This window comes from Lottia gigantea (assembly GCF_000327385.1).
Source record: "Lottia gigantea unplaced genomic scaffold LOTGIsca_49, whole genome shotgun sequence".
In the NCBI taxonomy this organism is placed as follows: domain Eukaryota; kingdom Metazoa; phylum Mollusca; class Gastropoda; family Lottiidae; genus Lottia; species Lottia gigantea.
This window is the reverse complement of record NW_008709687.1, coordinates 1379001-1402563: the sequence shown is the minus strand read 5'-3', so window position 1 is coordinate 1402563 and position 23563 is coordinate 1379001. Positions and strand designations below refer to the sequence as shown.

Sequence of the window (23563 nt, the reverse complement as noted above, 5' to 3'; positions counted from 1 at the left end):
GGGGACATTGATAACATCAATTTGCACTATTTCAATTTTATGTCAGATGGTTCCTGCCATTCCACTTACACTAAGTGTTTAATGACATCACTTATTGCGAAATATGCTTTATAACATAAGGCCCTATCCAGTTAATGACACCATCAAACACCTAGTTTTAATGTAATAATGTGGTCCAGACCCAAATATTACGAAATTGAAAAATTCGTTGTGGAATATCACCTTTAAGATTAAAATATTCTAAATACAGTTGTTACTGATGATGACATCATATAGGTTATATAATTAATATCTATTATAACTGGTATATTTCAGTATTTGAGTTAGTATGAATATGAAGTTGGTATATATTTTACCAGTGCTGTCTGTATTGGAGTATGTATCTACTGTACAAAGAATGTCTGTAGAAGAATATACTGATACTTGCTTAGATGGTCAACATCATAAAAAAAAACCTGGTCCAGAGGCAGATCTGTTTAGCTTCGTAAGTTTGTGATGAAATGCCACTACTCTCATTAACTCAATTTTTCACAATAGGCACCTTATCAAAGACTGTACACTGCTTTTCAAAATCTCCCTTTTATTGTACACAATAGGCACCTTAACAAAGACTGTACACTGCTTTTCAAAATCTCCCTTTTATTGTACACAATAGGCACCTTAACAAAGACTGTACACTGCTTTTCAAAACCTCCCTTTTATTGTACATAATAGGCACCTTAACAAAGACTGTACACTGATTTTCAAAATCTCCCTTTTATTGTACACAATAGGCACCTTAACAAAGACTGTACACTGCTTTTCAAAACTTCATTTTATTACAAACAATATTTCTCTGGGCTTTATCCAAGTTAATTTTCTAGCTGGACTGATAAAAGCCTATTATTTACATTTTAGTTGAGAAATTATGTTGTGACTGGGTACTATTTCTTTATAGTGTAGTCCATGGAAGAAACGATCTTGTTGTACCGAACAAATAACAAAACAGATGCACATATCTGACTCGTGGTACAACTTCAACTGGAACCACTGTGGAGATCTCTCCGCCAACTGTCGATCTCATTTTTTACAAGATCTGTGTTTTTATGAATGTTCTCCAAACACTGGCCCATGGCTACAACCTGTAAGTAAATTACATATTATTTCAACTAGCACTGTATTTTTTCACAGCCATAGTGGGTGCAAGCAGATTATAAATAACTCTTTGGAAGTTTGCCAACAAGATTATAAAAGCCTTGTTGCTTGTTCAGCAATTAATTTATTAGTGAAGTTTGAAATATAGAGCAGGAAATGAAACATGAGTTATTGTCCTTGACTTTACCAAAATATGAATTTCAGGTAAAGATGAAGATTAGAAATGAAAAGTTTATGCATGTACCTTTATGTCAAGTGGACTGTACCAACTGGTGGGAAGATTGTAAAAATGACTTGACTTGTACTGATAATTGGGGAAAAAATTTTAACTGGACCACGGGTTTGTATCTCAGAGTTTGTAGCTTAAAGTTTGTATCTCTGAGTTTGTATCTGAGGTTGTATCCTAGAGTTAGTGTTTGAATCTCAGAGTTTGAATCTCAGAGTTTGTATCTCAGAGATTGTATCTCAGAGATTGTATCTCAGAGATTGTATCTCAGAGATTGTATCTCAGAGATTGTATCTCAGAGTTTGAATCTCAGAGTTTGTATCTCAGAGTTTGTATCTCAGAGTTCGTGTTAGTTTGTATCTATCACTTAAGCGAGGAACAAAATGTCTGTTGAAAAAAAAGAAAGAATTTAATTGGATAACAACAAGTGCTCTTAGATCCTTTCTATCAGCTGATCCTTTGCCAAATCTCTTGCCAATTTTCTTTTGTAGATTATTGATCAATGTATATCTTGGTCGACAGAGAAAAAAAAAGGAGAAAACGACTTTTTAACTTGCTGACATAGATCAGAATCCATGACCCTCATTTGATTGACATATACATGCAAAGGACATCATTTGATTTCAAGACTTGTTTTACAGCTAAAACTTCTATTCTTACTCTTTTTCAGGTCAAAATAGATGCCCTGTTGGATCCTCATGTAAAAAATTTTCAGACATATTTTCCAATTCCACAAACTTTTGTGAAATCGTGTGGAACTATTCGTGGAAAGTGGTTGCAGATACAGAATCATGTATGCATTTATGGTTTGATGCCAAGATTGGGAACCCTAATGATAAAGTAGCATTGAATAGAGCTGAGCTGATCATTAGTAATTCAGCAAGAGTTTTCTCCCCTTTTACATTTCATCTGTTATTGATAACTGGACTGTTTATATACACCCTACTATAATGTGGCATTATAAGAAGTTTGTTTTGTTTTTGGTTAGGATAAATAGTAATTGAAACTTACATTCTCTTGATTTCCGCTGAAATTAGCATTCTGTTTTTTTCTGTTGGTTGATTTTTGTGTGCTTAAATTTGTGAAAACTATACACCAAATTCTAAAGAACATATCTTAAATTTAAACAAAACAAAATCTTAAAATACCAAAACTAAATTAAAAAAGCTTTTAAAGGTAATTTTTTTTATCAGAAAACTACTGTATGGATTTAAGCAATATAAACTCTTAATTGTAGAGAAATATGTCTCCTACTTATTCTAAAAGTTTTAACTAATAATATCCAGACATTATAAAGCCAAACACCAGACTAGGTCAAACTGCTTAATTAACAATTAGTACTCTCAGTTTTTAATTAACCCTTTTAAAACAAATTCAGTTTGATCACGAAAATACATAGATATAAATAGCATACTTTAGAAATACCTTAAGGTATGATTTACAATGTTTTTGGTAATGAAAAATGAGCATACTGCCCCTTTAATTAACTAATTTGATAATCTGATATATTAATTCATTTTGATATATACCTTGCCATAACTATTGTTTTCAGATAGTAGCTTCAAAGAGATCTCAATAAAATATTGATAAAATTAAAATTCCAGCAGTGTTTTGTAGAAATTTGTAAAATAATCTAAAATAGTGCCTTACCTTTTTATTTCTTTCATTGACCATCCTCTTCACTTTTCTTTGTGTGAATTAAAATTCATTGAAATGGAGTATCTAAAAAGTACTGATAGCCTCAGAATGACTGTAGAATGAATTACTTTTAAAAGTAAAAAATAAAACTTTATTAGTATAGGTAGATACATGGTATATTAATATATATATTCAAATTTCTTATTTACCAATATTATATTGCATATAATTAATATAATTAAGTTTTTTTTTTTTGACTAAAATAATTAAATCTTGATTTGTTACCGATTTTTATGACTTTATACTACCTCTTAGAATGACCCAATAATTTCAAATTTTTAAACTTGGCTATAAAGAGTTTTTGATCTTCAGTGGGCTTATCTGGTGTCATAACTATACTACAGAATCTCTCTATAATCCAATAAATCTTTATTTAGCTTTTAAAATCTAGATCTCGGCCTGTTACACAATAACTTATTTTTTGATTTAAAGACAGTATAATTTGTGTTGGCCAATGAAATAACGTCTATAATTGTATTTAATGATGATTGACCAATCACACGACTGGAGAACTAAAACTACCTGAGTAAAATTTAGGTGAAACAGACCTTTGATTTTAAATTGTTAAATTGTTTTGTATATTTTGAATATTTATCAGGAAATCGAGTGCCTTATTTTCAAGAATAAAAATTGGATTAGGCAGCAAAATGTCCACTTTCTTCATCTTTAACATTTTTTAGCTATGTGTATCACTTATTAGAATTAAAATCCAAAGTCCTGTATGCCTGCTTCATCTCTAACAAAATGATCTGTTTATGTTATCAAGTGTAAAGAAACTATAACCAAAACGGATGTTTAAGTATAATCAGTGCTGGTTTAACACAGGTTGAGTGATTCAGAAAATCTTTCCATCAAGTTTTTATATTATTATACCAAATGTACTTTGCAAGTCTTTTTTTGCATTTTGATAACCATACATATATTTTAGGAGTGTATATCTTAAGAATTTATCATAATCAATTTGCTTACTAATTATATATTTATAGATATTATTAATTAATATATGATTAAGGTATTGCATCCCTTGAAGATTATATTTTACAGAGGCCAATTTTCAGTCCTCAATTGTAAATTTAATTTTTATTTATTTTAAATGTAATTGTCAAACCATATTTTTCTTTGAAAATAACATACACTTTGAAAATGACATACACTTTGAAAATAACATACACTTTGAAAATAACATACACTTTGAAAATGACACACTTTGAAAATAAGATACACTTTGAAAATGACACACTTTGAAAATAACATACACTTTGAAAATGACACACTTTGAAAATAACATACACTTTGAAAATGACACACTTTGAAAATAACTTTCACTTTGAAAATAACATACACTTTGAAAATAACATACACTTTGAAAATGACACACTTTAAAAATAACATACACTTTGAAAATAACATACACTTTGAAAATAACACACACTTTGAAAATAACATACACTTTGAAAATGACACACTTTGAAAATAACATACACTTTGAAAATAACATACACTTTGAAAATAACATACACTTTGAAAATAACATACACTTTGAAAATGACACACTTTGAAAATAACATACACTTTGAAAATAACATACACTTTGAAAATAACATACACTTTGAAAATGACATTGAATATTTGTGAAATAGGGAAACTTTCTCATATTAATAAAATTATGGTTTTACCTATCCTTTCTGTTTAATTTTTTTCACACCAAACTATCCTGTCAAACTAGCTAGCAAATTGATAGAAGATTAAAGAAAACATATCAAACTATCCTGTCAAACTAGCTAGCAAATTGATAGAAGATTAGATAAGACATACCAAACTATCGTGACAGAATGACTTGCGAATTGGTTGGGGCAATATAACATACCAAACTATCGTGTCAAACTAGCTAGCAAATTGACAAAACGATAGTTTTCCGTAAACCAGAACTGGCGACTAGGTTAGCACAATGAAAGGTGTTTTCTGTGGTCAGAAAGGGACAAGAACACACCAAACTATCATGTTCAACTATAGCTAGCATATTGTTACCCACTATGGTAGTTTTGTGTGGTCAGAATTGGATAAGCGGATAGGAAACTATCATGTCCATCATGCTAGCTGATGGCGCTAGAACATACCAAACTATCGTGTAATGGTGACTCTTCAGGCGCGGGGTAGTGGAGGCAGGGGGACTAGGACCATTGGTCCAAAATTTATGCATGTTTTGATAGTGAATGATGTAATAATACTCTTTTGAATGCAGGATCTAAGCCCTTTTTACCCCCCCCCCCCCCCCCACACACACACACTTTTGTTGTCCTCTTGTAGAATGCACCCTAATACGAGTTTTCTGCAGCTTGTACTGCTATCGTGGTAATAAGCCAAAGATCAAATGAAGTATTGCACTATTCACGTTAATTTAAGATAGAATCAACAAACAAATTAATAAAAAACATCTTAAATAAAAGCTATTTAAAATATATAGACTTATTGTATTCCAGTAACAGAAGTTTTTTTGTAACAATTTTTTATTGTCATCATTGAAAAACAAATTCCAATCCATTCCAATTAATTTTAATTCCAATGCCTAGACAAAAATATGAAAAGAAATGAAGTTTTATTTCTTATTATTGTGTACTAGAATGGACTAATGAAGACAATTCTATACAAGTGATATTCGCCCCCACTTTTTTTTTTTTAAAAAACGTTGCCTGAATATCAGTGGCGGCGCCAGTGGCGGTACACTGAACAGGCCCAGTTAAGCCAAGTCCACGGACCGCCAGACAAAAATGCGGGATACCATATGTAAAAAAAAATGGTTGCCTTGCCAGAAACGCCCACTGCTCTGATACATTTTCAGTATATCAAGGGCGGTCACCTATCTGTGTCAAATCATACCACTAATTTATGCAAGATATTGTTGATTTAAACAAACACACATTATTTAATAAAATTCTGACATAAACTGTCACCTCTATCGCCAACAAATTTTGATGCGTTTTTACTAAGTCATGGGCAATAATCGAAAATTTGACTAAAGATGCCTTCGACAGCTCATTCAATTTGGCACCTTGCCCAATGTATTCATATCACCGTAACTGCAGTGGGTCCATCGTTCATTGCCTAAATGAATACATTGGTCATGGTAATAAACATATAACTGTCATATCACCATAACAGCAGTGGGTCCATCGTTCACCGCTTAAATAAATATTAACAAATTAGATTAAAACATAAAAAATATACAATCTTTATCAAAATCAACTTGAAAAATGATAACCAATCGAATTTATGAGTTTTTCAATATCGGTCACAATATAGGTCACCTCAATTGTGGTTTTTGTGAATTTTTAGTAATAGTCTGGTTGTGTTTTTTTTTAAAATTAGCCCTTAGGAACCACATTTTTTACCTTGTTACACTCTAGCCGGTAAAATTAGTAAAATTAGATCTTGGAAATAAAAATTCATATCACAGCCAATGAAAACACTTCTGCAAAGTCAATTTAACGATTTGTTTTGTAAATATTCGTGAACATATTATAGTACGAGCAACACTTTCGTATGGAAAAGGTCGTTTTGATTTTGTTAAAATTCACTTCCTCAAAGAAAGATATTTGGATAAAGAGAACCACGATGCCATCTATTTTATAAGACGACGATAATATCCCAGCAATAAGAGACAATCTTAATAATTAATGTCAGAATCTGACTCTGAATGTTCACACATTCTCTTTGGCACCGTTCCAATTATACCTGCAATGACAGATGCGGCGTCTTTTCGATCGATCTTCAAGAAAATATCATGAAGTACCATCAATGAGGCCGGTTGGGTTTCAAAAAACTCCAAAAGCGCTGTTGTTGGACACGATAAAGTTTGTAAAAATGGAATGCAATCGAAACCCAAAGCAGCAGCGAAATCGCGCCAATCACTGCCAATTTGTTTAATTGGCGCCAAAAGTAAAACTAATTGTCGTTTGGTTTCCAATGGAATTTTTGTTTTGATGTGTGGACGTACATCTTCTAGGCGTAAGGATGAATTAAGGTATTCTTCCACGCACAGCTGTCCGGGGTTAATCTCCACGTCCATTACGTTACTCCCATCTACCGGTTGTCCCCCTCGTCGGACAGTCACGGACATTTGGTCACTGTTTCCCGATTCAGGACGCCGGTTCATCTTTCCCGAACTAGGACGAATTACGCGAACTTTGACCTCTTGGAAGCCATTTTGATTTGTTTGACACAATGGAGTAAATCTTTTTCCTGTCGTCTCCGCCATTTGAATCACTATCTTATCAGCCTCGTTTTCACCCGATTTTTGAAACACTGCAAAATTTAGGTTTATTTCTTTCGGAACATTCCCTGCCAAATCTCTATGGAAACAGAATTCAGCACGTGGACACATTCCATGCCAAATCTTTTGAAATTTGACGTGTTCGTTTTGTGTTTGGTTTACGCTTTCCCAATCATGAGATAGATACAGAAGTTCCAATATGGCGTCTTCCCTGTTGCCTTTCAGTAGGAAGACTTTTTCAGGGCAAACCAATTCCCCTTCGAACTGAGCCTCGTTGTGTTTCGCCCATTGAAGAGCACAAGGCGTCTTGTTAAGAAAATACACTCGTAGAGAATAATGTTCGATCCCTGGCTTCAGAGGTGAAGAAAACACGGCGATTTGAAGCCATTTGTGACCGTCGCCATTTTGAGGTGTCTGTATGGATGTGAACAGAGTGAAATGGTCGATTAAAATTTGGCACTCGTCTTGAGTCACTTTACATTTTCGTTCGTCTTCAACCGCTTGACAATACACCTCCCATTGTTTATTACCGGTCAGCTCAGTTTCACTCTCCATAATCTGAATATCTCGAGAATCGAACGCACAATGTTTATACCTCAGTAATGCAGGGGATCTTAGCTTAACTCCATGTGGTCCACAATAAACTACTGGACTAACTAGAGCCTGGCGGTTTTCCATGAACGGATTATCTGAAAGATCCCAATTTAAAGCTAGAATTATCAGTTGTTTCTGATGATCGGCGACAGCACCAGCTGGAACTGATAAAGATATTCCCATATTGTCCAAAATCAAAATGGCGCCTTTGGAATCTACTTCGCGTGTGATGTACACAATCAATTTTCCATCCACTTCAAGAATTTGGCTGCGTTCGATTGGTGTTAACAGTTTTCTCGGAGTTTCATCATATTCATCAAATAATGGATTATCGACCCCTAGCGGAACTTCTTCTTCCCAATCACGATAGTCATTGTTCCAGCGATGATTTTTGTGATCCATGCAAAAGCGGGGTTGGTGATATGGACCATAGAGGTCTTTTGAAGGACATTGTCCGACACTTGCATTCAGACGAGTCGACGCCGGGATATGCCCTACATAAGGCATTGGAAGATCCTCATTTTGAACGGAATAAATGTGGGAGCTGGTCCGCGCGGAGCTCGGTCTCCTGTTCCATCTTCCTTCTCGCAGAACATTAGAAACTCTAGATAATCGACTGCTGGTGCGAACGTCTTCATTTGTACGGAAAGAGGCTGGGCGGAAGTGGCTGCTTGTTTGCAAATTCACGAGATCTCTGCCAATGGCAAGCGGATATGGTTGGTTCGATTGGATTTCATCTCGCCATCTCTGTACGGCCTCCCTATCATAAGTCCACAAATCTAGCCTCGAATTTGACCTTGAGGCCCACAGCTTAAGTTTCCGGAAGCATAGTTTATAAAAGATGTATATGATTAAGATCAAGAAACAGGTGGATGCGATGACAGTGAAAGCAATGACAAGCTCTCCGACCTTATAGCTTATCATTGAAGAAGGGTTATGACGTTCGATAACTGGGGCTGTGGGGTCGGTGTCGTTGGCGAATTCTTTCGTCATAAGGTTAGGCAGAGGTATTAAGTTTAAATGTCGATGGTATGTTTAGGTTTGTAATGCAAGAGCGTATAGAAACATCCTGGTTGTCTTTAAATACGAACATTCGATGTTATTACTGCACAAACCATCAGAAAGTTTATCATATATTCCTCTCCCGATTTCATTAAGTACAATTCGTCAAAGTGGTGCAAAATTTGCTCCGGCGCAAATCATAGGCTGTTACAAACATCCATCATCCATGCTTTGACCTCAAACCAATCTGAAAAGACAAAACAACACAATGTTATTATTCCATGGCGCTATGTGTCGAAACAAAAGTGTGCATTTCGAAATATTTATATAAAAGTCTTTATTTTAGGCTAGTGGTAAAGAGGTTGAAAGTCGATGATGACAATGTAAATTGCAGATACGTTGTGAACAATTAAACCTCTAGAGTATTATACCAGATAAACTGATAATGACAATGTAAACTGTAGAAACATTGTGTACAATAAAACTCGAGAGTAGTATACTATATAAACTGATAATGACAATGTAAACTGTTTCTCAATCCATGTTATGGTGTAAATGTATTGTATTAATTGATATTATTTGGTGCAGTAACGTCATGTAAATATTGTTTTAATGTAAAGTGTTGAAACGCTGCTAACAAGATTATAATACTCAGTTTCAATAGCTTCAATTAAATTATTTCCTTACGATCGTCGTACTATAATATTTTATGAATAAACAACCATAACAATTTGAAAGGTAATGTCTATTGCAATTTTAACGGTCATGTCTAGTGTAATTTGAAAAGTCATGTCACCCTCCTTTGAGTATAATTGTGTTATTAAACTAAATTTACAATATAATGGAAGGTACAAAGGTTTTACCAACACAAGTCAGAATCTAAAAATAGATCTTTGTCGAAAACAGATTCTTTCAAGTTTTAGGGAAATTCCCTAGAATCCCGAAAAGTTGAGGAAGGTGCAGGATCTGAGTGAAAAGTTCAATGACGCATCCTTACCTACTTTCATACTTTTACATGCTAGTTTTTTTAAAGGGACAGGTTTGCCATCCGTTTTGAATGGATTTTTTTTTTTAGCTAAGATGATCAGTAATAGTGTTCACAGCCCATCGTCGAAATTTGAGCCTTCAAATCCATGTGTGTTCAGAATTATCCGCGTTTGAAACTTAAAATGACGACTCGTTATTTTTTGAGATTCGGTCATGTATATGACGAAAATGACGAATCTGCCCCTTTAAACAAAGTTTCTTTGTTCATCTAATGACTGATATTCCTGCCACTTCTTTTGATTGGTCAAGAATTGCAAAACTCGAAACAATAAATGATTTTGCAGAAGTGGATTATATTTAATTGACATCCTACATCAAACGTAGTGCGATCAATGATTGGCGAATTAATATATACACCGAGATTTTAAATTCTATGTCCATTCTAAGAGGTAGTATATTCCTTCAAGGTGCAGGCATATTTTAAAGTCTAATTCAATCCGTATCCTTGAACCACGCATATCTTTTGATCTATTGAATAACGTAAAAATGGGGTTATCAACATACTTATCAAATAACATAATTTACATAGGTTTATCATAAGTTATAAATAGATTTAATAAAACTAGGGATTTTCCCTTTTACCTACATGGAAGCTAACCCACTTCTTTATCCAATCAGCATTGGCTAAATTTTCTAATAAGTGAAAACTAATTTAATTCAGAATATATCAATGACTTGACATTTGACTGACTGCTAGCGTATTATATTAAATACATTTTATACCACTGCCTCTTTCGCACACTTCTTAACCACGAATATTTTACATTTAATTTTGCCCCTTTAAAGGGATTGTAAAGAGGTATTCTAAATTTGTATGTGTATACTCATAGAATCAACTTGCATGATTCTAATTTTCAATAAGACGTCTATGGTTCCTGCTTTAGTTTAAATGGAATTTCAGGAACCACAGACGTCTGACTCAAAATTTGAATGGTGCACATTGATGCTATCAGTGTCTCCAATACACATAATAACTTAATAACTTATAGTCTCTTTATAATTCCTTTGAAGGCACAACATGAAATAACAATATGCAGGTACATAGGTTTTACCTACTAACGTCATAATCTAAAAATAGATCACAGTCGATAACAGATTTTTTTCAAATTTAGGGAAATTCCCCAGAGTCCTCGAAAGTTCATTGGCGCATCTTTACCTACTTTACTTACATACAAAAATAAAACCAAACGATGTAACCTATGTCTTACCTAGAAGTTTTCCATCATTAATGTCAATAAGCAAACGTTTTTCAACAATCGTTGTCTTTAAAGATGGGTTCCCTTATTTTTATTTATGAAAATCAAAATGCTAATACTTATATACAAGTTTGTCTCCCATGTCCATAATTAATTCATTAATAGCTAAATTAGAAGAGAATTACCAGCAGAATTCTAATGAGTGACCAATCAAGAAAGGTCAAAAAGTCTTTTTCTGTTTATCCAAACTGTACATACATGGATATTTATGATTGGTTGAAACTCTTAATTATATGCAATAAGAACATAATGATATGATTAAGAATACAAGATAATTCATTAGAAACAGCAATTAATCAAATAGTTTGCTTAATTTGACACTTAAAAAGGTAAACATAAGAATAAGTTTTACTTGTCTACTTCTGTAGGGACACATGCTGAAAATAGGTCTGTTGTGTGAAGATCGCATAGCGTGAAACTCTGAGTAACAACATGATTTTTTAGGTCCTGTATAAATATTTCTACATAGTACATACACACCCCAAAAAATTTGTTTCAACCGCATTCCCAGCATGTCATGATGTGAGGAGCTCTCTCAAATCAAAATAAATTCTTCTCCTACACCAGTTGGTCACACCCCTGACACCCGAGTCCCACACCCCCAGGTAGGGGGGGGGGGGGGTACCCCAGATTGGGAACCGGGGCTCTAGAATAAGTAGGAGACACATTTCTCTACAATTTAGCATTTAATTTTCTTACTCCGTACATTAATTTTCCAACACAAACTGAAAAACATAGTTAAAATATTTACGTAAACATTTTAATTAGTCTTGGAGTTCTAAAATTAACGACAGGATACTTTTAATTACAACTTTCAGATAAATTAAAGGACACATTTCTTTAGATTTTGGTGTATAGTTTCATAAAGTTGAGCATATAAAGTTTCCAACTTGCTTAATCAAGCTGTCCCTTTAAAATGACATAACCTTGCAATCTTAGAATGGACATACAATTTAAAGTCTCAACCAGTTATATGCATTAAATTAAATAATTATTGAAACACGCTTTTAAGCATGATTAAAAATTACTTAGTTTAAAGATGTGTTTCCTTATTTGTCAAATTAAGCAAACTATAATTAATTGGTGTTTCTAATGAATTGCCATGTATTCTTAATCATATCATTATGTTCTTATTGCATATAAAGAAGAGTTTTAACCAATGATAAATCTCCATGTATGTACATTCTAGATAAACAACAAACCTTTCTTGATCGGTCACTCATTGGAATTCTGCTTGTAATTCTCTTATCATTTAGCTATTTATGAATTAATTATGGACATGTGAGACAAACTGGCATTTTTCCAAGACATTAGAACACCTCTACTTTCTATTTAGCATTTTCATTTTCAATAATGAAAATAAGGCAACCCATTTTTAATGAATTATTACTAAGTGTTATGGATTTATTTGATTAAAGAGAGATTCTGTTGTATAGTTTTGACACCAGGTAAGTCCACTGATGAACAATGGCTTATTTTAACCAAGTTTAAGTTTAACGTGTCAATAGTTGTTTGATTACTGTATGTTGTGTATTTACATCACAGGTGTTCTTATTGCAGGTTATAGACCTATATAAGAAAATCATTCTACCTTTGTAATCATATATTAATGTAAAAGCCTACTGAAAAAAAAATCGTTGGCCTTGACCCTTTTTCTAAAGCTGCTTACTGTCTGGTTAAAAACTTAATATCCTTAACACTTTTCAGAATGACAACACGACGCCTGGCTTGTCTACAATAAGGTAAAATCTAAATGAGTGCTAAAGTGCTAAGGGATTAGACATGCTTTAAAGATCAATGCCAAGATGTGTGGCTAAGGATTACTGGTAGAAAGGATCGTCATGAACGATATACTTGTAAAGTCACTGCCAAGAGGTTCGGTTACTGTCCATCTGTAGGAAGAAAGGACCCAGAGAACTTAAGTTCTTATATTTGTAAAATCAATACCAAGAGATTTAATCAAAGGCCAGATGGTAGACAGAATCTTCAAAAAACATGAAATGTTATCCTTGTAAAAATCAATACAGGTCTATAAAGAATAGAATTTTCAGAACCTAAGTTGTAAAATCGATGCCAAGAGGTTCGGCGACAGGCCCGTCGGTAGACAGGATCTGAGTAGGACAGGACAACCGATCAATGGCCACTTGCACAAATTATAATACCATAATGATCGAAAATGGTGACTCATATCCCCCTCTGATAACCCCCCACCCCATTTTCCACCATCCGTCCTGTCCTATACTCCTCTTTTATTACCCCCTCTCGCCGTCTGACCACGCCTCGATATCTAATCTACTATGTGAGCCAAACAGGATGTAAAACAAGTTAATGTCACGACGATATTTTTTGTCACAAATAAAAACATTCTTATCTAACAAATCAAACAATAGCCTATACATATTCAATCTAACCCAATTACACTCAATTTTACACTAACTTTTACACTAGTCTAAAATATTTGCAAGTCTCTTGAATAGCGTTGGAAAAAATGGGCTTCTTTAGTGCTGCTACTCAAGAAAAAAGAATAGCCTATACAAAATGTTCAATTTAACACGAAAACTCATACATTACACTTACTTTACGCTAGTGTAAACTGGTTTTAAATACAGGTGATGGTTATGTCAGATAGTTCGTTTTGGATAATTGTTGTCAAATAAGCTGCATTTCCAAATACAGAATAGCAGCCTACGTTATATTGTTCAATCTAAGCCAAACACTAACAAATTACACTAACTTTTACACTAGTGTAAATTATATGCAAGTCTCTGTGATGGTGTTGGTCAAAATGGGTCTCCTTCAGTCAGAAATATATGCTGCAATTCCAAATAATAAATAGCCTATTCGAGTTGATCAAATCAATAATAGATTACACTAACTTTTACACTAGATAAGTGTTAATTATTTTCAGACCTCTGTGGTAGTGTTGGCCAAAACGGACATCTTCAGTCGGAAATGTGTTGCAATTGTTCAATAAATAAACCTAGTACAACAGCCCGACCCGAACAGCAAAACTGAACCCGAAATACAAACAACACACCGACGAAACACCGGCAAGAGCCTTTGAACTTTTCACATGAGGAAGTATTTCGGTTATAAATTACACTAACTTTTATATAAGAGTAAATTGTTTTTGGTGTTAGTTTTGGCCAGTTTTGGGCTACTTAATAATTAGTATGCTGCCACTCTACGATTTGGTTTGTCATCTCTCTGTAAGATTCTACGCAGGTAAAACTAATTTGGTGTTGTCCTGCATCAAAAATACTGTAGCCACATCCCCTCTCCCGTCCCTTTCTCTAACAAAATTTTAATTGGAAATATATTACGATTTCAACGAAATTAACCTTATTAATTTTGGGAAAATCCGTCATTCTTGGAAAAACGTAAATTTCTGATTTGTAGGGTCTTTGAACATTAAAAGGACTAAGGAGTTTTCTGTTTGCAAGGGTCAAGGGTCACACTCATAATCAAGTGGCACTATTTACTTTAAATCTTGCATCACGATTTTATTAAAAATTTTCAGTAAAGTGATCTTTTGTCACGTATTCGATAAAATTGTGGACAGTTATCTCGTCCGCTTTACTACCGGGTTGATAGGTAATCGAGCTTTTGACATTATACAAAGGAAGCTCAGATCGGCATTCGTGTGAGAGGGTGGGGTGGGTTGGTCAGGTGGAATGGACTTGGTGCCGCATGGTTTAAGAGCATCTGGGTTTTCAACTGACCCGTAGCCAGACTTAATTGTTCGGAGGGGCAAAAGTGTTTAATTGCAGTAATAGAATAGGTCGGTTGTCTGAATTTTTAAGGGGCAATTAATTTTTTCGGGGAGGGGGGAGGGGTTGGCCTGGATTCAACTGGCAGCAACTGGGAGAATTGGAACAAGAATCGAAAATCACAGTTGTCATCAGTCGGTCATGTTGTAATTCGACCAAAATTTGTATCTTGGCTTGCTTCCCAGTTGATCAAAGTTGCCAGTAGGTGAACAATTACTGTACATGAGCCATTCGCTCCTGTCGACTGTAAAGATCCAATAACACCGGCATCCAGTCCCAGTTTAAAACTTGTTATTCTAATATAGGGTCGACCTTAGCTGCCATCAGCAGCATAGCCAGGACGCCTTTCTTAAGGTAAAAATTCGACTGAACATGACTTTAAGAAGAATCTCGTTAGAGCGTGGATGGAGTGTGAAGTATCCGGCAAAATGATGACAAAAACCACCAAAAAATAACAATTTGATAAACATTAAAATGAAACATTTCCATCCATGTTTTTAAACCCGACTGATCTTTACTTACCTTGAAGATTGGCTAGCAGACGACAATTCGTTGCAACACCGACCGACCCTGACGTGATGTATATCAAAGTGTGAAGTATGTGTTATCCTTAAAAACTTTATGTATACATGGGTACAGTAAACTTGCATTGAACTGAAATATCGTTGATAGCAACAATATTTATATACGGTCTTAATATAACACCTTGGAAAACCCTTGATAAGGCTCAACGTTTAGTATATATAGGCTTTCATTTCTTTAGTTACATAGATAGAGCATTGTTACATCTCGTTTCAAATGTATAATGAAACTTACATTCGGCAATCCTCGGCAGTTTCCGTAAAGCTAAATCTGTTGCAATCTGTTGCAATCTGCTGCAATCTGTGCTAGTAGAACTTTCACGGTAGACCGTTTGTGAAATAATCCTTAAGACTAAATGGACATTCCCTTCTGAGGTTTGTAAAGGTTTATTGGACTGTTGGAAGTTGATAAATAGTGTGAATATGCGAGGTAATCGCTATGGAAATCCAATGGAAGCTGAATATGCGCTCTGGAGCCCAAAGTGAACGTCAAAGCGTAGGAGTGTCTTGTCAGAAACTCGAGGGCGCCAAGAAGTTGCCATGGGAATCGTAACCTATTTTTGCAGCGACTTTGCCACGCCCGTAATGTGCTTTTGTACCTTCGGTGACATGTTAAAACGACCTTATCGATTTCATTGCGTCTCCGACGCATTTTAGAACAGAACAAATTTGAGCCAATATTCCGTTGCAGTAAGAACGTCTGTCCGGTGTGGCGGGGGCATTATAAAACGCTTAGGGCGATCTTAACACGCTTAACCATTTTCCGTCGCCAAAACTTTGAAGTTGAACTGCACTAACTAACTAACTCATCTGCCAACCAAGCGACTAAACACATAAGATTAAAATGATAATGGCTTGCTCCTCTAAATTAATTTTTTCAAAAAAAAAAAAAAAAATCAATTGAAGGCTGTGTTCAAGTGATGTCTAAATTAGTTAGTTCATTAAGTAATTTGAAATAGCAAGTAGTTAGTAAATAGAAATGTGCCCAGGGAATTAAAATCTTGGTTTTCATCAAGAAAACAATAAACAATGGCATGGCACTATATTCAATCGTTGATTAGAAAAATGCTCTTTAAAGGCAAAAATTCGTCTAATCTTTTTGGATATGTCAATTACACTAATTGTAGACGAAGAGGGTGTAAAATTGTCATATTAAAAAGTGTACAGGTATCATGAAATTAATTTCTATCGTCTTGTTTCATTCATGTCTAATTATTTGGATAATGAATAGAGCTGAATGCCCTAAGGTACTTATGGCTAATTGTAGACTAATCAAGTTTAAAGGTAAAGGGATTTAATCCCATCAGTTGCAAATTTATAGACCTCTATCTATACCCTTTCCACTTGTCACTGCCCTTTTACAAAACCTATCAAATACATATGACACATGGTATAGACGTAAAACTCTAGTTCCTCAGTTCAGTTCAGTTCACAAGCCCTTCACAATAGCGGACTGTGATTTATGCCTAAATACTTGAATACTTTTTATAGGTTGCTGAAAGTCAAGCTAAAGCACTCTTATGTAAAAAGAAAGAAAGAAACAAACAACTATTATCACAAGAATAATAACTAAGATTCGTGTTGATTATATCTACCAGCTGGTTTTTCACCAAATATCTCAGCATAGATTGATCTTTCTTAGATTATCCACACCCATTTACAGCTGGGTCCACTAGAATAATGAAAAGAACTTAATCAAGGTCACGAGCTTTAACCCGACGACCCCGACGAACCAACAACTATCGTTTATTAGACGTAACCGTGGAAATGAAGTCATGAGGAAATTGCAAACCTCTAACCTACTGCGTTACAGACCGTCCTGAAAATAGAACACTAATCTGCTGGTTGAATGTCAAGCTAAAAGACCCTAGTATAAGAAATATCATAAAAAATAAATGAAATATATCAATGTTATTGTAAAATAGATTACTTCCACACAAAACATCAAAAATGATGAAGTAACAAATATTGATCAAGACAACAAGTGAATTGTTATCTTGAGAACAAACCAAATTCAATCGAGACTATGTGCTCTAGTTGGGGATCAAAATTTACAAACTTCCGTTATATGAAAAAATTGACCATTGTAGTCGAGGTATTAGACGGAGTTTGTAATAGCTTTTAATTGTGAAAGTGTGGTTCAAGATGCCAATAGATATGTACCTAGCATACTATTTGGTTGAGGATGCTTGAACCAACGAATCTACAAACGCAACAACTCTTGCGTGAAATTATCGTTACATCTTAGAAAATAAGGTTAGTTAGTAATATCGGAAATTATTTTTAAAAACAATGTCTATATTTGAAAAGCTTGTGAAGTTATTGCGCAAAATAATTGATCAAATTAAACAAAAGATAGTTAAATCTTAGATAAATCATTCAAGACACGCGTTGTTTCATGTCGGTGTTAGATAGTGGTTAAAAGCCGACTCCGATCTTCCGGAAGCACTATAGCATTAATTTTTCTAGCCTTGTGGAAGATTCGAACCCAAATCATTGTTTGATTTCTTTTCAATCGTATGCGAACCTGAAGTCAGATTTTCAATTTCATCATTGATGCGGGTAATTAGTAGCACTTATATATGTTGGTGAAGCAAAATCTTAGACGCCCACATCTTTAACGAATACTACCTCTAAGAATGAACATAATGAACATTAAATTCTCGAACTTGGTTAACAATTGTATATATTCACCAGTTACACTACATTTACCAGGTGCCATGACTATAGAATAGAATCTCTATATAACACGATATATCCATTAAACTAAATAATTATGGAAACACGCTTCAAAATGACTAATTTCAATGAATTATTACTTAATTTTATAGATTTATTGGATTATAGAGAGGGATTCTGTTGTATAGTTATCACACCATGTAAGTTTAGGGATGAACAATGACCGAGCTTAAAAATTTAAATTTTTGATCATATTAGGGGTAGTATACCTTTAAACAAAATCATTGATAGTCCTACTGTTGATATAGTATGGACTGATTTAAAACCGAGCACAAGTGATTTCATTACTTACTTGTTAGGTTAGGTTGTAACAAGTTACTAAAACCGAAGGCTTAACTCTGTTGTCAAAATGATATTGCTCTATATTTTCGAGGGAAAATCTAATTTAATCAAAAATTCTTAAATGAATTGAAATATCAGCTTGAAATCAGTTTTGATAGTCTAAATTTTTCATTGCAACAAGCAAGATGTATATACTCGGGTACATATTTCTTTGGAGTTTGGATTTCGCATAAGACAATTATAAGTCTATATTTGGGATGTTTTATTTTCTGAACCAGTGAATATTGTAACCGACACGTGTTACGGATATAAAGTCCTCATCAGGACAGTTAGGTTTGAAAATAGAGGTTAACTCTCTAATATATGACTTGACGTGTTAAAGTCAACTAAGTAAACTTATTTCAATAAGTATATACGTTCAACGAAGGTCAGATTCTGTCAAAAAGTAGCCTATATCTCCGACGTCAACCAAGTAGAGTCCACAAATCAAAAACAAGTTGACTTCCGACTTTTTAAGTAAATTGGATCAACGAGATAATTTCCAAAAAAATTCACAGTTTAACCTTAGACAGAAGATTGTTGCCAGTAGGAGTCGATAATTTCTGTGGATTGTGCGTGCTCTTGGATATTTGATTCAAGAACTAGTGAATATTTCTAAAACCCAGAGACTTCTAGCTGGTGTGTTTAGAATGTAAGTTTCTATCATTTGACGAGCTTACGAATTTGACTTAGTGAGCAGTCAATTGGCAATACATGCAAATAGAGTCAATACATGTGTTTGCACTTAATACAAGTGACAATTATTTATGCGAATCGACAGGTTGGATTTCTAATGAAATAACTGTAGTCAACCGTAAGACTTCTAACTAACATCGAAGGTTGACAACTGTAGTGATCAAGAGAACTGTCGGACATTTTGCAACTTCAACTTAAAACCAATGTCATATTTTAGTCAACTGGTGTCGACAATTGGACAATATTTGTACTTCCGACTGTACTTTGCAAGACTTCTTACATCGAAGGTTGACAACTGCAGTCAAGAAGGGGATTGTGGAAAATCGGACTTCTTGCAACTCGAGTCAACATTGAGACTTCTTGTGATTAATACCAATGTCATATATTTGACAGCTGGTGTCAACAATTAGACTTCAAGCAACTTCAGTCAATATTGGCACTTCCGATTGTATGTGATAACTGCAGTCAACCGTAAGACTTCTAATATCGAAGGTTGACAATTGCAGTCAAGAAGGCAACTGTCGGACTTCTTGCAACTCGAGTCAACATTGAGACTTCTTGGAATTAAAACCAATGTGATATTTTTGACAACTGGTGTCAACAATTGGACATCTAAACTGAAGTGAACGAGAGGACTTCCTAAACTGAAGTGAACGAGAGGGCATCTTAGACTGAAGTGAATGAGAGGACTTCCTAAACTGAAGTGAACGAGAGGACTTCCTAAACTGAAGTGAACAAGTGGACTTCCTAAACTGAAGTGAACAAGTAAAAAACAAGTCATAACAGGACACTTATTTTAAATTGAGCGACAGTAAATCACAGCAGAGAGTAATTGGAATCACGCCATGACCTAAGGATGTGTTTACGCGGATTATATGTACATATATTAATCTTGTCTTCAATTTTTGGTAAGTAGGATTTCATTTACCCAAAATCTTCACCTGGCCTGGTATACTCGAAACGATCTTAGTGCTAGGATGTCCTAGAATCAATGTTAGAAGATAAGAACCTAGCACTAGGATCGTTTTGAGAATACGTGGCCTGATTATTACCAATTTTGAACTCGACAGTACAAGTTTCTTCAAAATCGGATAAAACCTCTAGTCTCTATTGTGCCTACAAGCCAAATTTGACGCGTTTCTACTAAGTCAAGGGCAATAACTGCGAAAACCGAAAGCTTATAACATTAAAAAGTATAAAAAAAATTGGTTTTCGTAAATGATATTAAGTATAAAAAATGGTATTTAAACAAAATAGTAATGTTTATTTATGAATTTATTAAATTAATGAAAATGAAAAAGTTTGTTTTCAAAACTCAGTGAAGTAAATTATCCGGCAAATTAAGCCTGTAAATGTCACAATTCGACAACCATATACCATTAAAATCGATGATATAATGATCAATTGCTATGTAACATGTTGTTATACCAGTACTTTAACAACACTGTAATTATTATTAACTCATTTACACGTGTTTCCAGCCCTTTTCAATATGTCAATTGGTTTTAAATACCTCCCAATCAATCAATTGATTGACAGTTAACTAATCGATAGTTTGAAGAACTCTTTAAGATCGATTGTAAGGTCAATGACGGAAGCGATTATTGCATTGGTAATTAATTGTTAAAAAAAGGGATAGAGTCGTAGAAATATTAAATGGAGCAATGCATGGTTGGTTCGAGTCTTGAATATATTATGAAAGTAGTCTTGAGAAATACTAGAAATGTACGAAAAACGCATAATTCCTTAGAAAATATCTCAAACTATGGAATCTCTTTTTCTATTTCTTCCATCAATGTCTTCTTCTATATTTGGCAGTGTCTCTAAAACTATTTTTAAACTAGGAATTTCACTTTCTATTTCTTTATAGGTCTTTCCTATATATGCCACAGTCTCGAGAAAAGACGAGTCGTCATTTTAACTTTCAAACGTGGATAATTATGACGCACATGGATTTGAAGGCTCCAATGTTGACGGCGAACTATCAACACTATTACTGATTGACTTATCTAAAAAAAATCCCGTTTCTGAGACTAAGATACGATAGGTAAAACAATGGCACTTGTCCCTTTAATTAATTGAGTCAGATACTTGATCGTTTTGAATTTTTTCAACCCAGTCAGCGAACAGGTTAAAGAAGCGAAAAGAAAAAATAAGCGTCTAGTCGTTCGAATGTGACATGGACAAATATCCTGTGTGCTACAGGCGTTGCACATTAAAGGGACCTTGGTTTCAGAAACGTGCATTATTTTACTTAAATAATAAGTAATAATGTTCACAGCTTACCTTTGAAATTGGAGCCTTCCAATCCACGTGTGTCCGCGATTGAAGGTTAAAAAGACGAGTCGTTAAGACACTGCCATGTATAGAAAAGACATCTGTAGTAATAGGACAAGAAATTCTTATTTTTAGTGCTTCTGACGACTATTTACATATATTCAAGACTCAAGTGTAGGCTAATGCCACTGTCTGGCAATATTTCCCCCATTGTACACTGCAGGGCGTTGACCTTCCCCTTCTCATTTAACTCAAACGGTTGCAGGGAAATAGAACGTAACGACAGATTATATATCCATTTTTTCCATTATTCTTTGAACTAAATTTAACAAGAAATATATAACTTGTTGACCTAGACCCGTGATTTTTACGGGAATATTACTCTCGTAACATTCTAACACTAAGCAGTGGAATAGCTCAGTTGGTAGCGAGTGGGGTTGTCGTCTGGTTGGTGCTGTGGGGTTCAAGGTAAGACAAATTCTGATGCCTGTGCATGTACTTCTGAGAGTCTGCCCGGTGTCGGCTTTCAACCCCTCATACCTAACACTTAATTTCCTTTCATATCTAGATTTAGTGGAGAGTCGAAAATCTGTTGAAATAACTTTGTTCTCAACCTTTGCCAGCTGGGAAATGAACAGAAAATATTGTAAAGATACTTTTGGGGGACAGATGATCTCGCTTATTGATCCAGATCAAGTCGCTGCCATGAAAAGATTCGCACAGACAGGAAATGTATGGGATGGACAATTGTAAGTACCTTCATTATTTCTATATTATCCCAAAAACATGTCGTTCATGGCATCGTCGTTAAAACTGATAAACAAATCTTCGAAATGGCTCACTTCATACAAACAGCTTCGAATGATATTCACAAGGTTAGAGAGTGTGTGGGGTGTGAGGGTGTGTGTTCATATTAATTAAAAAAACACGCGTAGTAGCGTGATGATTCGCTGGGATGGAAATCACGTGACATCATGAGCATTTATAACCTAAGCTTCTTATCCTATTATCTATTGAAGTGAAAAACTGCAGACTTATGTAATGATTTCGGTTGTTGAAGAGACGTCCAAACCAGCAACACCATTAAGAAATTTTGACAGCAAGTATTTATCTCTTCGCCAAATGGGAAACAAAAATAGATCAAAGTTCAAATTAATTATTGTCACCTTTGAATTTTTTTAGTGATTCTAATGGCTACTGGACAGGCCTCATAAGTACGAAAAACACAGCCGACAATTCTAGATACCCATATCAGTGGCTAGAAGCCTGTACAACCTCATCGTCTGCCAATACAGACAAATTCTGGGATATTGGTGAACCAGCCCAACCAAATCAGAACTTCTGTTCCTGTCTAGTTTTAGTTTCCAATGAATTGAAATTAAAAACGTCTGGATGTTCAAATTCCAAGAAAATGGCGTGTCAAAAAACAGGCGGTAAGCTGAACTCATTGTTTGTTTTGTTAACTGAATTAAACAATATTTATTCATTAAACTTTATGCTGGAACAATACCAGTTTAAAGCTGACACACATCTTCAAGCTTTTACAAACTGTGTCTCATACCTTGACTGCAGTAGCCACCTTTCTTTTACTGGGAAAGTTTGTAAATGTAGCGATTTGATTGGATTGACAAGGACAAGGGTTACACCAGTTTGTTTACAGTCTTTCATACGAGAGCTAATGTTTATATTCGCCAGCATACAATCCAATAAAATCGCTGCTTATGCAAATCTCTGCGATACAAGACAGATGTCTATTGCAGTCAAGGTATTAGACGCAATTCATAACAGCTTAATGTCCTAAAGATGACATGAACAGTGCACACATTGTATCTTGTTTTTTTCCTTGTCCGATGTTTTTACCTTGAAAAGTTTTCAACTTCTCCAACATTGCACCCTGCATGGCATAACCCGTCTTCATTAGCCCACATTGTGCAGAAAAGTAGGACGTAAAA

General features: G+C 34.6%; 2 protein-coding genes across 2 annotated transcripts; one reads left to right on the top strand and one right to left on the bottom strand.

Annotated features, from left to right (window-relative positions):
• Positions 1-397: 397 nt before the first annotated feature.
• On the top strand, positions 398-2311 carry LOTGIDRAFT_125346 (hypothetical protein; the record flags this gene model as incomplete). The annotated part of the gene is made up of 4 exons (XM_009061620.1): positions 398-484; positions 938-1123; positions 1339-1474; positions 2031-2311. The coding sequence occupies 4 exons, from the start codon at positions 398-400 to the stop codon at positions 2309-2311; spliced, it is 690 nt and encodes a 229-aa protein (XP_009059868.1).
• A 4411-nt stretch (positions 2312-6722) lies between these two features.
• LOTGIDRAFT_165101 (hypothetical protein) lies at positions 6723-8915 on the bottom strand (the record flags this gene model as incomplete). The annotated part of the gene is made up of 1 exon (XM_009061619.1): positions 6723-8915. One exon carries the CDS (start codon positions 8913-8915, stop codon positions 6723-6725), a length of 2193 nt encoding a protein of 730 aa, XP_009059867.1.
• Between the last annotated feature and the right edge of the window lie 14648 nt (positions 8916-23563).